The following is a 15376-nucleotide window of genomic DNA, read 5'->3' as shown; positions in this document are numbered from 1 at the left end:
TCTGAGCTAGTAGGATATAATTTGATTGTGGTAGAAAAAAGCAACTGCTTTAATAAACTCGATCTGGAGTAGAAGCCTGTATCATTAAACACACACAGATCCAGAACCTCCACAATAGCTGTATAAGAAGTGATTTTAACATCTAAACTAAACCTTTCCAGCCACAACATGCAGGACACTTGTGCCATTTATTTGGGTGGGTTAGAACGATTCCTAACCTTCAACAGAAAATATATACAGCAATTAATTAAAAAACCAACCATCATGAGAATTAAAACTTTTATTAGTGTATTCACATATTAGGCAAATGCAACACGCATGAAGCTTATTTCTTAGGTTCACAAGTTCTACCAATACATTAGTCTACTGGTAAAACTAGCACAAACTGGTAACTGCTTTGCCAATTTTTTAAAGGTGTCTGGCCCACTTTTTCAAGGCTTGATTTTTGGTATTGCTTCTATGCCCTAGTCATTATGGCATAAAAATATCCATCACTATCATCAATTCAGTCAACTGATTAAAAGCTGTAACACTGGCCACATTTTTGTTCTCAAAGCTAAGTTATCACTAGCTGTACTTACAAAGTACAGTACTAGTGTAATGGATGAAACAATGGGAAAAACAGACAAAGGCAATCCTGCTACTGCCACAATAACAAAAGAATGACAGACAGCTAGATCACAAGATTGTTAGTAAGATGTATATTTTTCAAGTCAGAATAACCCTCCTATACAGTTTCCCAACCCTTCCCCAACCCAGACTTATTTGTAGAATATATTTCAGAATATTTTTAATATGGTGCAGCTGTAGTGTCCAAGGGTTCACAATAACATGCACTGTCACGAAGAACTTAGAAGTCCTCCTTCGCTGGTCATACCTCAGCAACCACTATCCTAGAGGTTTTGCAGAAGCAACTACTTTTAATAACAAGGCCCATTATGACATAATGAATGCGTATGATCTGGTACGTAAGTAAGCTATACAAAGCCACTCAGATCAGAAATTTAAATTCTGTTACTGAAATATGTTAAGAAGCTGCATCTATTTAAAACCTATAGAAAGAGTCTAGTTTACCCTGGGAAAGGATTTTTCAAGGTATTTGGCTCCAAAACCTAAAACCCATGATTTTTAGTGACACCTGTTTAATGAAAAAATACAGATGTAAGGGGTAAGCCAATAACCTTGTGTACTTAATCCAGTATCCAATGCTACGGTAAATTCTCATTCCGTGAGAAAAAACACTGATTTCAATGATTCAAGGTACAAAAAAGTCCTACATTACATCCATGCCAGCAATACTGCTGGCAACAGATGCATCAACTCAGATGGGTAGGGAAAAGTAGACTCCTAGTGTGATGGATACTCGGAATTTATAATATGAATTCATTTTAGGCCCCATTAAGCATATAAAGTGTCTTAAGATTTCACAGATGAATCTCAAGACATTTCTTTCCCTTCCAACGGAGGGATTTTTTTTTTTTTCTTTAAGAAGGCAGCAAAAAGTTAAGCTTTTCTACAAGGAAAGTCTGCTTTTTATGTTTAGGACAACTCGAAAACCTGCTTATATAAAAAAATATAAAAGAATAAAGGAGTAGAGTCTTGGAATTTTATGAGAGATTTGCCCCAATCAAAAAAACAAACAACTATTTATGGGAACTAAAATGTAGAACAGCACAATACTGTGATATTTGAGATCATGATACATTACCTGTACATATACTTAGCTATTCATGTTATTGATAAACCATTAGGACACTCAATTATATACCCAATAAAAACACCATTAAGAGTCTTTAGAACTGTCCCTTCTTCTTTCTGAAGAAGGTATTTCTATACACTAAATTTTCATCTAGTATCAGAGTATAGGAAACAGAATCCACAAGGTGCTTTAATTGATGAGACCTCAAGTGCTGTTTTTCTTTTTTTTTTTTTTAAAAACCTTTTTGGATAGTAAACAGTTCATGGGGACCACACACAAATACTACGACAGACGAGCTGTTATATTAAGTCTGTTGATTGGACTCGGTATTTAGCCCACTGGTAACGGAGGAAGGAGTTTTACGACATGCTGGAGCAGCGTACTGAAGGGGAGCCCATCTGAGTCAATACTTTGTCCAACCATTGTAGAGGTCCATTCAGATGAAGTTCAATCCAGCAAGGAGTGCTTGTTACTGTTTGCCGCCTAGGAAATAACGAATAACAGCAAAGTCAGAGAGCAGCTTTGGCTGCTATAAAGTTCTCCATCATATGATCAAATACGTTTCCATCCATATCTACTACACAGAAAGATACCAATCTGCAACCATTACCATAACTGTCACTAAGCTTTTTTCAGACAGTCTTTGAAGGAAAAAAAAAAAAGCAACAAAAAACCCCAACACACCCCATATCTATAAAGCACATCAATATTACATGCTTGTCCATAATACATCAAGAATATTCTGCTCTGGAGAATAAGATAAGAACTGCAGCATTTGCTTCAAGTACGACACCAAAAGCCTCACTTCTAAAAAGAAATTAAAAACTGAAGATTGTCCAACCAACGTGGTGTTCACATCACAGATAGTTGTGAGCAGCTGCATCTCAATCTTCAAAGAGTCTGCATGCATAACTGCGTTTGAATTTTGTAGACAACTACTGAGAAATATGGTATAGAAACACTTGGCTCTGCACTGTCAGCGTGGCCAAACAGCACAATACTATTGCTATCATAAGGTCTGGCTTTTTGGAGCAATTGACAAGATAAATGTATAAGGAAACTGCTAGATGTTGTCAGAAACACTTCATCAAAACACAGTGTGTGGTTATACTGTGCTAACTGATGCTATCTCAGAGGAACACCAAACTTTATCTCTGATTTCCTGTAATATTACACTTCTACATGTGTTTTGTACTGTAACATCCTCACACAAACAATCTGAGTCAAAATTGTGTTTCCCTTGACTTCTATCTAAACTTGCCTATAATTTTCCACAATAGAAGCCCTTAAACAGCATACAGAAAGCCTCAGTAAAGCTGAAGGACTCACAGCCATAAAAGCTTCATTCACTTTCCCATATATGCTTGTTTCAGAGACCTGTTATTCAAAATCTTCCTTCTCATCTCCAAAGTAAAGAAATCAGTATTGGACATACTCTGCCTGAGAAATCCAGTTATTTCACTGTACCCACTCCAGGCATGGGAGTTTTCCCAAACTAGACTGGCAAGACTACTGTTGCTAAGCCAGTTTTTCCTAGTAATTCTAGCTATCCCAAAGTCAAAGCAAGGAGGTATTAAGATTCAAAGGCAGCAGATTAGTCAGACACAAACCCAGCCCCTTCATTTTTACTGTCGGCACTGCAACCCTTTGCTTTAAGGAAATCTGTTTATATAAACAGAGGAACTGAAAAGGCAGAAAGATTAAGTCAGTGAGAGGATAGATTTCAAAAGTTGTCTGTGGTTTCACATTTTCTAGGAGAAGAAAGTGGCTGGGGTCTGTGCTCTCTCAGCACTCTAAAAACCATTGTTATCTTAGCCCTGAATGCCTATGCCAAAACAAAGTGATCCAATAAAAGAACAATCTAAACCACAGGAAATATAATTCCATTTAGTCTCGAATCCTCTCCCAAAGAAGGAAGTTCGTTATTCCACCGCTGTCAACTCCCCTACAATGTGTTCCACAACACACTTCCTCAAAATTTTATAACTGGTTCTGTTCAACAGCCCTGGCTTTGCACTACACTGGCAGAAGTTGATAAAATAGTGACAGTCACTTAGCAGCTGTCTCAAAGCTAAAACTCAGCCTCTTCTACCCATGGATTTCCAGTTCACGTATCACTAAGCCTCTCTGCTGTAATTACCTCTACTTAACTTTCTTCAGAAGATGATCCTAGCCCTGGATAGTTCCTGCATTAACGTGAACACTTGATAGCCGATCTGAACTTCTACCACCATCCTCAATTCAAGCCAACATGGACCGAGCAAAAAGCTATAAGCTATTTTGTCTACCAAGCTTATAAAATCTACCACCTTGCCGTATCTACACCTTTATGCACATACGCCATAAGCCTAAAATACAAGTAACGCTTTGGCTTTGCGAAAGCCTCTTCTATGAGAAATGTTTTTGACATAATAATGAAGCACGGAAGTTTTAACAAGAATGATGGATTCTACCCTGCTTCCTGGTCTATTTTGACAATTCAGACTATATTCATTTAAATTCGAGGTTCTGTTTGCAGGAGCAACCTCTTCTTGCTTTCACAAGAATCACAACTGCAGCATAACTCACAAGCTTTGTGCATCAATAATTTATTAGCACCATCTTAAACAGAGATGCAAGGAAACTAGTTCAGCATTATGTCAGTAATCAGTTTCTGTGCTATTCTTGCAGTGTTTCCACTGGAGCTTTTTCAACCCTATGATCTCTGAAGGGTTTATAGACTACTAACAACCAACATTCTCCCTCCTTAGAAATAACTTTACCAAAAGCCTCCCCACTGTTTTAACCCAGCAGTTACACTCCATTCACTTCAAGTTGTCTCCATATCATCTGACTGATTAAGCCTTTCTTCTGTTCTGATTTGAATGTTGTATTTAATTATGCATAAGCATATACATACTCCTTTTGAGCCAAATCCAACAGTTCTTTAAACTTGAGCCAGATTCTTTCTTGTGTACCTCTTGCTAACAGAGGTACCAATTTATTCCATTACTCAAATTTCTCATTTCATCTAATTAGGCTTTTACAAATTCAGCTTCATTTAGCTGAGAAGCCTCCCCCATGTATTGACGCTGCTATTTTACACGTATATATTTCAAGAGCCCATAAAAAAAAAAAATCAAAATCCCAGGATTTACAGTGCAACCTATATGCCTTTATTCAACTTCAGAAATTATATGGATTTTAAAAAAATCATTATGTATTGCAATAGGGTATTGATATGTCAGACTTCTATTCTTTCAGTGGGCAATTTCTAGAAAGGTTTAAGGAATTTGTTTAAAACCACAACTCTAGCTCTCCAAAATAATGAAATCTTTAATACTGCTCAGTTAGAAGTCAATGCCTTTTCTTCCCAAGTTCCCATATTACATTAAAAACAGGCACAGCCCTTAACTATAGTTCTTAGTTTGCGCTAGTGGAGAATACCATTGGAATCTATTCAAAAGGAGATAAAAACCTAATTTTTCCACTCAAAAAACTGTTCTTAGCACTTTTACTACATAAACACAGTCATCTTACTCTTGCAAAGCTTTTTCCACTACAAGTTCCAAAATATTTGCCATCCCTTAAATGCGTGTTCTCCAGCAGTTTTATTCTGCAGAATGCACTCCAAGTGACTCCAATTCTTTCTGTCAAGTACTACCAGCTGCATCCCACACCACAACCTAACAAACTCATTACACTCCATATAGAACAGGACAGAGAGCGAAATGACTGTACATCCAACAAACATCATAGCACAAACTGTGAAACTTCTAGATGTTGTCAGTAGTTTCACCACAATAAGCAAGCAAGCAGGAAGGAAACAGAGCTTTGACAACATTCCTTGCTCAACAGCTGACTTCAATGCCATACTAAAATCAGTTTACTGGTCTTTATGACTTAGGAGCTCCATAGCTGAGGGGGAGAAAAAGGAAAATAGCAGTTCAACTTGCAGACAGCATATCTACAATAGCAGTAAGAAGCCTGGACATACGGCTTTCAAGCCAGACAGAAACAGTGTATTAGTGAAAGAAGAAAAATTATTAACTCCAAATTTAAAAGCAAAGGTTTTTTTCCTTACCTGTATTCAGCTCCCCACCCTTTAACAAAACTCATTCTTATGGTACACATTCTAGTAAGCTGATAAACTGCTTCAAAACCCTGATTCACAGATTGAGCCAGAAGAGCAGCAAATTCTTGGTTATTAAAGATTTTTAGATTGCATCCTATAAAGAAAAAAGAAGTCAAAAGGGTACAATCAATGAATGAATGCTTGTGTTTGCTACACAGAAGCCTGAAACTATGAAGAAACCCCTTCTAGGTATCAAAAGGAAAGCAACTGTCATCCAGTGAATACATTCACTAGATATTTTTGCATGAGACCTCTGGTAGGCTACTAACCTGGTGGAATTTTGCACACAGTTGCAGGATGCCAGCCGTATCTTTGATTACAGTTGGGGCTCTGAACAAAAATCGCACTATCGCTTAGGCACTCAGCAAAAACTTCTCCACCAATGTAATAGAGACGTACTCCCCTTCCTGTAGGAAAATTCAAAGGAACTCTAGTTATGAAATGATCCAAGCAGATTAACAAACAAGGGAGTATTTTGTTTCAGAGAAGGCCAAGGTTTTTCTTTATAACAGAAACAGAAATCAATTATCTGCAGGACCACACTGCTGGGCTGACAGCTGTAGCAGGAGCAGAACACAATTAACTTGCATTTTTCTCCCACGAACACACAATATTTGAAGGAGAAGCAGAATAATTTTTGGTCAAGAGCGAGACAGACTTTTCTAGCCATGTAACCAAATCCAAGTTAGGAAGCAGTATTCATTACTAAATAACTTTTTCACTTAAAGAAATAAAAAGATTAGATTCAACAGAATTAAAACTTGTGCTAATATTAAAGTGTTGTACGTGAAGTGGCACAGGCCACTATGGCAAAAAAGGAAAACACAAGTATACCACTTCAACGCTCTCCGCTTACACGCGCCCACACTACTTCACAACCCACTGCATACCTCTTGTCTGTACTATTTTGACAAAAACAACAGGACTTCACTTAGCCCTATTATAAAAGAATACCCATAAAAAATCCTATTGTTCACTTTTAAATTGTGATCTTGCACTCTCTCTCAGTGGAAAAAATCTGTATGGGTTATTTCTAGCACAAGTAAGACAAGTAATGTACAATTGATCTCCAAAAGAAAACTATTTATAATTAACAGGTCCTTTATAAAGGCTATAGTTTCCCTTCCCCTTTTTCTTTAAAATCATTTTTCAAACAAAATGCAGGCTGCTCTACAAAAAAGTGAGAGCTCATTACATTTCTGCTTTTCCTCATCATTGACCATTTTGATCAGTCAGCACAGGCATAGCCTGGGTCTCTGCATATCTAAAATTTTATTAGACAAGCATTTGGATTTGGCATAGAGGGAGTCAGAAGGTTCTACTAAAGAGATTGAACTTTTTTACTAAAAGTAAAAACAAAAAAATCTCGCCAGTGTTGCTAAATAAAAGAATCCAGGAAAAAAAAAAAAGTCGTTTACTGAAGAACTTAAAGCCAAGAAGCTGCAGTGTGGAAAACAATATTCTTTACTAACCATTACAAAGAAAATCTTGATCATGTCAAAACAGTGTGTTATCTCAATGGCAGCTTTTCCTATTTCAGAAAAGAATTCAAGAAGTACTACCAATGTCCATTCTGCATTTTATAAATTAGAATAAACTAAGCAACATGTTAATATTTTGTAATTAAAGCTTAAATTTCAATTATAAGCAACTCTGAATATAAATGCTACCCAGGGCAGAGTGGTCCAAGGAGGAGCCTGAAAGCCAAAAACCTGCCCCTCGGGATCCTTTGATGCATCATCTTTTTCCAGAAGCCAGAGAATAGCAATGTGAGCAACAGAAACCCCATACAGTTGAGTGGCTTCCTCCTGTGCCGCTCCCAGCCTGACAGCTGTGTGACTGCTGCTGCCACCGACTTAGTGACTACTGATTGAGGAAAGGCAGCTCCTTTCAGTTCCAGCCATCACTACATCTCTTGGCAACTCCAACTGGCTGTGGTAGCAGAAGCTGCTACATTTCTCCCTCATTTGAGAAGCGGTGACCTCTGCGTCTTCCCACTTCTGTCCTCAGCAAGAGAGACCAAGCTCTCCTTGGCAAGCCTCGAGAGAGAAGTTCAATGGCTGGCTGCACAAGGGTGAAAGGATCCCAATACACAGATCTGCTCAATCCTACCTGGATCCTTCCAGATAATTTAATGGCTAAAATGACATTAAATAGTTAAAAGATCAGAGATTTTTACCTATGTGTCGCCTTGTCATTTCCACTGTAGCATTTCTGTTTACATTGGAAAGCAGACCTAGACAAAATCGTTCTGAATTTGATGGATCTGTAAAGCCATCTACGGTCAGGGAAGGCTGTGATGCATGGAAGGTTTCTCCCACTCTTTGATTCAATTCGTAATATGCTATTGAACACCAAAACGCAGGCTCCGAGTAAGTAACTGGTTGCAAGTCTAAAAAAAAATTTTAAAAAACAAGCTTAACACAGAATTTGAGGCCGAAAAGAAATCTGCCCTGCTATTCGTCTCTTCCAGAAACGACAGCAATAGTCTCCTCAAACTACACAAATTATATTTTGCTTGCTGTCATTTTTACCTACCCCAGTAAACAGAATGGAATTCAATATTCCACACGAGGGAAGGAGGAGGGGAAGAAGGGGTGATCTAATCTGACCACAGCTCATGTAGTTCAGTACTTGCATTTTGCTCAGTAAAATGATTAAGCTAATGTTGCTGTCAGTGCCAGACGTTGAGACATTTCTGTTGCCGTTCTGTAACTTGCAAAAATTTTGGCAACATTAAAGAAAAGATTAAACTATCAAACACTGAACCAACACAAAGGCAAAAAATATTAATATGAAAATGATGTTCCCTTTATTACACCATATCTTATACTGTCTCTTTATCTAAAGGCAGCTCTAAGCTCCTTTTACTCTCCCCTACTAGAGCTCAGTATCTTCCCTGTGCATCTTCACAGGGAAGATGCTTTTCCTGTGCTGCTTCCCCTTTTTACCTACCCTAGTTACTTACTCAGCATTCTGAACAGCATTTTCCTGTCACATTCTGTCACCATTCCTTAAACAAACCCAGGGGAATCTGATCTTCCTGAGGCATTTATACAGACACACAGCAATGGCACCTGATCAAAGCAGGTGGGCAACTAATGTGGGAGCAGCAATTGTGTTGCGGTCACAGGTGAAAGAGTAGATGAGAACAGCAGCACAACACACATACAAGGGAGACAGCAAGTCTGGGCAGCACTATGCATAGACTAATGTCATTTGAACTATTTATTTTATAAATGCTATTCCTGCACACACAACTACATTATTCTTTCTCTTTGCTAGAATCTCAACAGTTACAGAAATAGAGTAGTTAACAAGTTATTAACCCAGCCCTATTACGTTTATCATCAGGAAGCCAACCTAATAGTCTCCTCCTAACACAGCTCGTACATTTTCATTTTTAATGTAATTATATGTATTTTTTTATATATATATCTCTGTATCTATCTATCTCAAGAAGAGTCATCACACACAGAGAAATAATTAAAAGTATTTCCAGCTTACCCAAGCTATGATTAACTGGGGAGAGAGTACTAGGAGACAGCTCTGCTGGAGATCCTGTTGAAGCAATACAGATTGTTTCAGAGCAAATGATTCTTGTTATTTCAGATGGGTAGGTATGACCATTATCTAGATACAGTTTTACATTACAATGCTTTGGAATAAGAAACCTCAGAAATCCTACAACCAGTTTTCCAGCATGTCACATGCTTATTCTGAATTAAGATTACATTTAATTTTCCAGACTCCTGGGAACCTACCCCTCCTTGTAAAGACTCAATTAACATCTTAGTGTTGCATTTGGCAGAGCTCTCACTTCATGCACACTCTGTGAACGTAACTTTATTTATGCACTTCTCCAGTGAGAAGGTAGTGACTTCTTCCCAAATTCAGTGAAAAAAGCTAAGAAAAAGTGGATGAGACAATCAAGATATTACCTCTCTATTCTCAAAGGAGAGGGTTTATCTCTAGAAAAGAACAAGCTGGATTTCCTCATTTGAGGAAATTATTCTTTCCTGGAAGGAGGAAGGAAAAAACTCAGAAAAACATGAACTCTCCAACACAATTTGTGCACTAGTAGGCAAAATACAGAGAGGCTTTGCACAGAAACACTCCTACAATGACTGCTGATGTCAGGCTTTTTTAATTAAGGTACCTATTGTCACACAGTGGGAAAATATTGCAGTTCTTACAGAAACTAGTGCAGTTGATTCTAATTAACTGAAAAAGGTTGCTAACATTAGCTAACCAAACATACACTCGAAGAGTCTGCCAGCACAGAGCAGGAGGTTCTTATCCAGCATATTAACTGTGCTTTGTCCAAGTCTAAGGCCAACCAGATTATGTAGAAACCCTTTCATATAAAGGCACAAATGCTTAATGCTTTCTACTACTCTTTCAGTAGAACCTTCCACACAAGAATTAATTTGAAACATGGCAGAAGTGATAAGGTTGTCAGAGTTAAGAGACAGGTTCTCAAAATGCAGCATTTCTTTAACTTGCCAAATAGACATTTTGCTCAATGAACCTGTTTCCAGAAGGTAAAGCTAGGGGTAAGTTGAAACCAGTAAACTACTAAAATCTATTTCAAAGCTTTCTGATGAAGACTTAGACCTGTGTGCTTTTGTTACAAAACAAAGGAAATTTATTTAATATGGCACAGAATGTTTTAAAAGCATTCCCCCAGCAAAAAATTATTTTGTTCACAAAAGGTTGAAAGTGATACTTTAAATGGAAAACACCAGGTTGTACAGAGGGCTGCTGCCATCATCGTTTGGGCTGAATTCATGCCACTATGCAGAGGGATCACAATTAGTAATCCCAAGTCTTTAAAGTAGTGAAAAATAAATGTTACCTGTGTCCATGCTTTGGTTCAACTGCTGGTCACTCGTTTCTCCATCTTCACTGATATATCCCGGAGGTGGTGTTTCTATCAAACAAAAAAATAAAATCAACCTATTAGTTCAATGACTGCGGAAATTTGTAAGATTTAGCATTTGGGGTTTTTGTCCTCAAGTCTTCACAAGCTCTATATGATACCTGAATACTGAATTAGAATTTAATTTTGCTGTCCCTTTTTCCTTCCAGTAGGACTTTAAACGCATTACCTGCCTTATTGTCTATGTAAAATGTATCATCTCTTGTATGCCAGTCAATTGCTCGAATATGTTATATAATTAACATATAAGCCTTATTTGTTCCATTTAATACAAGATACTTTCACTACAATGAGTAACAATTTTGCAATTGTGATCAACAGCTTTCACATTTAGGAGAATTACAAATGAAAAAAAACCATCTGGTGACTTCTACAAAAAAAAAAACCACACACCCTGTGAGCTGTCTTTATGTAGTATAACCATCAGATCAGATACCCTCCCACGCCTTATAGAAGTTGCTAGATTTAAAGTTCAGTCCCCGAATCAGTTTTTCTTCAATACCCAACAGTTGATTTCACTCATTAATGATAATTGTATTATCTAACTAGTCACACCGCACAAGCTCTATTATCATTATTATTCTTACTTCCAAGCTCTATTAAAACAACCATCTATTCTTTTAACTAGCTTTCTATAAAGATGGAGTTTCATGGACGAAAGTAAACTAAGTTTGAAGCATTCTGATACTAGAAACTGTCTAATTCCACAGAAGTATCTTCAAAACCCAGGAGAGTACGGTTGTTCCTTTCCTCCATTCAAAATGTACTTTGTAATCCAGATAATGAGTTAACCAACTGCCTTTCAGGAAATAATTTTCTTTGAACTGGGCAAATGTCTTTTCCTATATATTAAAGGCAAAACCTGGATTTCTTTAGTGAAAGTGTTTGTAGCCAACTATCTCTACAATCGCCTTAGACTTGTCTCTGAGACATCTGAGAGATTAAACACATTTAATTACATTATTACCAAACAGCAGAAATTTAAAGATAAAGCCTTTTGCTTAAGAATTAAAATCAAATTATATCAAATACCATGTCTGAGATTTACAGCAACATAGTAAGGCCAGAAGGAAGTCAGCGAGAGGAAACTAGATCAAGTCAGTTGATTAAATAAAAATGAACTGAAAGAATTATATCTTTGGTTCATTCTGTAAAACTAGTGTGCTAAATATAGATGTGACAAAATTCAAGCGAGAATTTAAAAGGAAGATTAAGGAAAATCTTTAGTAGCAAGAAGTATGATGACAAAAATCATACTTGTTTTGAACATTTTTATAGAATTCATTGTGATAAAGTGGACTCCACCCATCTCCAAACAGCCATGGTAAAAGGTCAATAACCATTTCCAATCCAACCCACGCCTTCTATTTCCAGTTGCTAATCTAGGCTCTTTGGCACAGATTATTTTCCATATCTAGTCTCTGTCTGAACAGAGAAGACTTCCTCCAACTAGTACTATTAATACTGTTTTAGGGTCAGAGGTTGAACACCACCATAGCTGGAAATAAATGCCCAAGTGCGGCATTAAAAATTCTTAGCAGAACTTGAATGCTGCCAGAAGTTTGGACAATGCAGCTCAGCACATCCGTAACCTGCAAGGCAACATACAGCCCCAAAGGCCATCCTGCACCTTGACGATCGCCATCTTCCCAGCTATAGGTGAAACCAACCTCTCTGTAGACCAAGTACTGCAACAGTATTGCGGCGCAAAACTAGCATGGTTGTTAGTCTGGCCTACCGCTAAAGAAAACGGTTCTCTAAAGCAGGCTGTCAAGACATACAAGACTTATCAGAACCTAGCTAAGTATTCACAATTAAGTTAGCAAGGTCAAATAAAGTAAGATGCCATGATATGAATACAACAGGAGGATGTCAGTGACAAAGAGAAGGAGGCAAGGTGTGGTTAGCTGTGTAAACATTTGAATATCATGTGAATACCTGCAATCACCTTGAACAGGCTTCCTGCAAATAACTACCTAGAGTTGTTTTAGCTCATTTCCACAGCACTGGATTTTCAAATGGTGGCCTTCCAGTAAGTTGTTTGCAAATGCTATCAAAAGCCCTCAGATTGAGTCAAGAAAGTATACATAAGTTAAGAAAGCAACACCAACTTCTAGCACCTTAAATTGCTCCTTAAAGATCTCCTGTCCCTAGGCACAAATTAAATAGATGAGATTAAATTAATAGAAAATTTTTGGTGCCATTTTAGTTCTTGGATACAGTTAAAAAAAACCACAAGCAACATCCTGTTTAAGACATGTAGATACAATTTGTACATTGCACATGTCTGAGTTTCAAGGAAGTCCTCTTATTTTTCGTGAGAGTCCAGATCTGAATTTTCAGCTTGTTCATAACATAGTTACATTAAAAATTTATGAGGAAACTCAAGCTTTACTTGGTTTTACACTCCAGGCAACTTCCTGAAGAGATAGGAAACAGGAAGTTGGGGCAGGAAACAAAGGTCGCTGATTTTGTGTGTCAATAAGGGTACAGGCTTTTGGGTGCACTGTAGCAGATTAGTCTTGGTATTTGTTTTGGGGTGGGGGAGAGGCAAAGAAGGGGAGGAGGAATTCGTTAAGAGTTCAATATTGTTAGGTCGTTCTTTCATCCTAAAAAGACAAAACTTTATGTACACAGTAGTAAGAAATACACAAAGCAGATCTTGACTGATTGTGAACTACAGATCAAAACACTTTTTAAGTCACTGTTTTGCAACGCAAAGCTTTCTCCACGTACTACACATGGTGAGATTGAGAAGCAGTTTACTACTCAATCTCCAATAACCAGCATTTGGCAACCCCTATATGTTTGCAACACAGGCTTAAAGCATAAGGTGAAGGTCTACTTTGTACTGAATAGCATTTTGAATCTTAAGCTATTGAAACCGAGTAAGCTATTGTGAAACCACAGCAATGTGGTTTCACACAGGATCGTGTTCTGCAAACAACAGTGTTCAGGTATTTCCATTGGAATTAACACACAAAAATCAACTAGATTTAATTTATTCGTGCATCTTCCAATTAATTTGATCACTTAGAAGGATGAAATTACCATCTTTGTTCCAGTGGCACAATGTTAAGTGTACTGTTTACAGTGGGATTTAAGAAAATACCTGGTATGTAATTGCTCTGTGGTTCAATTCCAGCTGGGAAGTTAGTGTTTTCAGGAATGGAATGGGTGTAGTCATCGAGAGGTGGAAGCTCCGTTAGAATCTCAGTGTGCCGTGGCACTAGTACGGGAGGCAAGACTGGAAAAGCAAAGTGCAAAGCATTAGTAAGACCCTCAAAATACACATTTCTGTGTGAGCTAAAAGAAAAAAAAAAATCTAAAACATCTAACAATTTCTTCAGACATTTTGAAATTTTCTGACTCTCAGTACTGCTAATACTGCAATTGTACTGCTAGTTACTGGAACGAACAGATTCCTGAGGTGTCTCTTGAGTAAGACTATTCCACGTTAGCAAAGGTAAGTCATCTCTATTCTCCTTGCCATGCTGGACCCTACTCAGCCAGCTGGAAACTGCTAGCAATACTGGAAGTGTTTATCGGGTTATTCAACACATTCGTAAAGAAAAGATTTTTCAGTATCTTTACTATTAAAAACTTCCAGAGGATGATATTCTCAAAAGCTGTATCTCTAATCATTCCGTACTTCTGGCAAAAGAAAGCATCACCTTTCTCTATTTTTCATTTAAAACATGCTGAACAAGTACGTACAGATGCTGCTACAGAAAGTCAGAAGCAGTCTTCCTACCTGGTGTCTCCACTCTCTGGTAGTGGTAAGGGTTTACACATACTTCATCCTTTTTAAGATTAAAAGCATATTCACAGTTTTCAATTGCTTTAAGTTCATGGTGACTGTGAAGATCTGGCCAGCGCCATAAACGACAGTAAATAACATGCGGTAATCCTTTACGATGAGATACCTGTAGACGGCCATCGAGAGATCTATATGGGAAAGATGTTGAGAAGCATTTACAGACTGCATGCTGCCTCTTTATCACTAAAGCAACAGTGTACACACATGGGATGGGCAGTTTATTTATTCTCAGAATTCAGTGGATTGACACTGTTAGTGACATTTATACTCTTGTTAAAAAGCTTCAAATGTGATAAAAATGATGGTATCAAGCAGTGTCTTAACTTATTTTTGAGCTGCTCAAATTATTGCCAGTGAATTTAGAGTTCATTAAAAGCCACTTTACCTCCAACCAACTATTTAGGGTGATTGCTTCATATACGTTTTTTTAAATGCACAAGACAGTTGTTAAAAAAAAAAAAAAATCACACGCTTAATACTCCCTTCTGCTTCTAAACCTCAAGGCTTTGCTGTGGCATAGATGCTTTATGGCTTTAAGCATAAGAATTCCCACAGGACTGCAAATAAGCCTATAAGCAGTCAGCTGCCCAACCAACTATTTAGGGTGATTGCTTCATATACGTTTTTTTAAATGCACAAGACAGTTGTTAAAAAAAAAAAAAAATCACACGCTTAATACTCCCTTCTGCTTCTAAACCTCAAGGCTTTGCTGTGGCATAGATGCTTTATGGCTTTAAGCATAAGAATTCCCACAGGACTGCAAATAAGCCTATAAGCAGTCAGCTGCCCAAGTGATCCACA

The 15376-nt window shown here is 37.6% G+C and overlaps 1 protein-coding gene across 2 annotated transcripts in view; it reads right to left on the bottom strand.

Annotated features, from left to right (window-relative positions):
- Window positions 1-265: 265 nt before the first annotated feature.
- Window positions 266-15376, bottom strand: part of SMAD2 (SMAD family member 2) — a 40398-nt gene continuing 25287 nt past the window's right edge. For both annotated transcript variants that reach the window (XM_009585423.1, XM_009585424.1), the window contains 8 exons: window positions 14510-14703; window positions 13868-14002; window positions 10672-10746; window positions 9321-9374; window positions 7993-8205; window positions 6083-6220; window positions 5763-5907; window positions 266-2182 (listed from right to left, as the gene is read on the bottom strand). In XM_009585423.1, coding sequence (XP_009583718.1) covers window positions 2059-2182; window positions 5763-5907; window positions 6083-6220; window positions 7993-8205; window positions 9321-9374; window positions 10672-10746; window positions 13868-14002; window positions 14510-14703 — 1078 coding nt within the window. In that variant the 3' untranslated portion in view covers window positions 266-2058. The remainder of the gene's footprint in view (window positions 2183-5762; window positions 5908-6082; window positions 6221-7992; window positions 8206-9320; window positions 9375-10671; window positions 10747-13867; window positions 14003-14509; window positions 14704-15376) is intronic.

This window comes from Fulmarus glacialis, unplaced genomic scaffold (assembly GCF_000690835.1).
Source record: "Fulmarus glacialis isolate BGI_N327 unplaced genomic scaffold, ASM69083v1 scaffold5529, whole genome shotgun sequence".
Classification (NCBI taxonomy): domain Eukaryota; kingdom Metazoa; phylum Chordata; class Aves; order Procellariiformes; family Procellariidae; genus Fulmarus; species Fulmarus glacialis.
The sequence above is the reverse complement of the archived record's forward strand: the minus strand, read 5'-3'. Positions and strand labels throughout refer to the sequence as shown.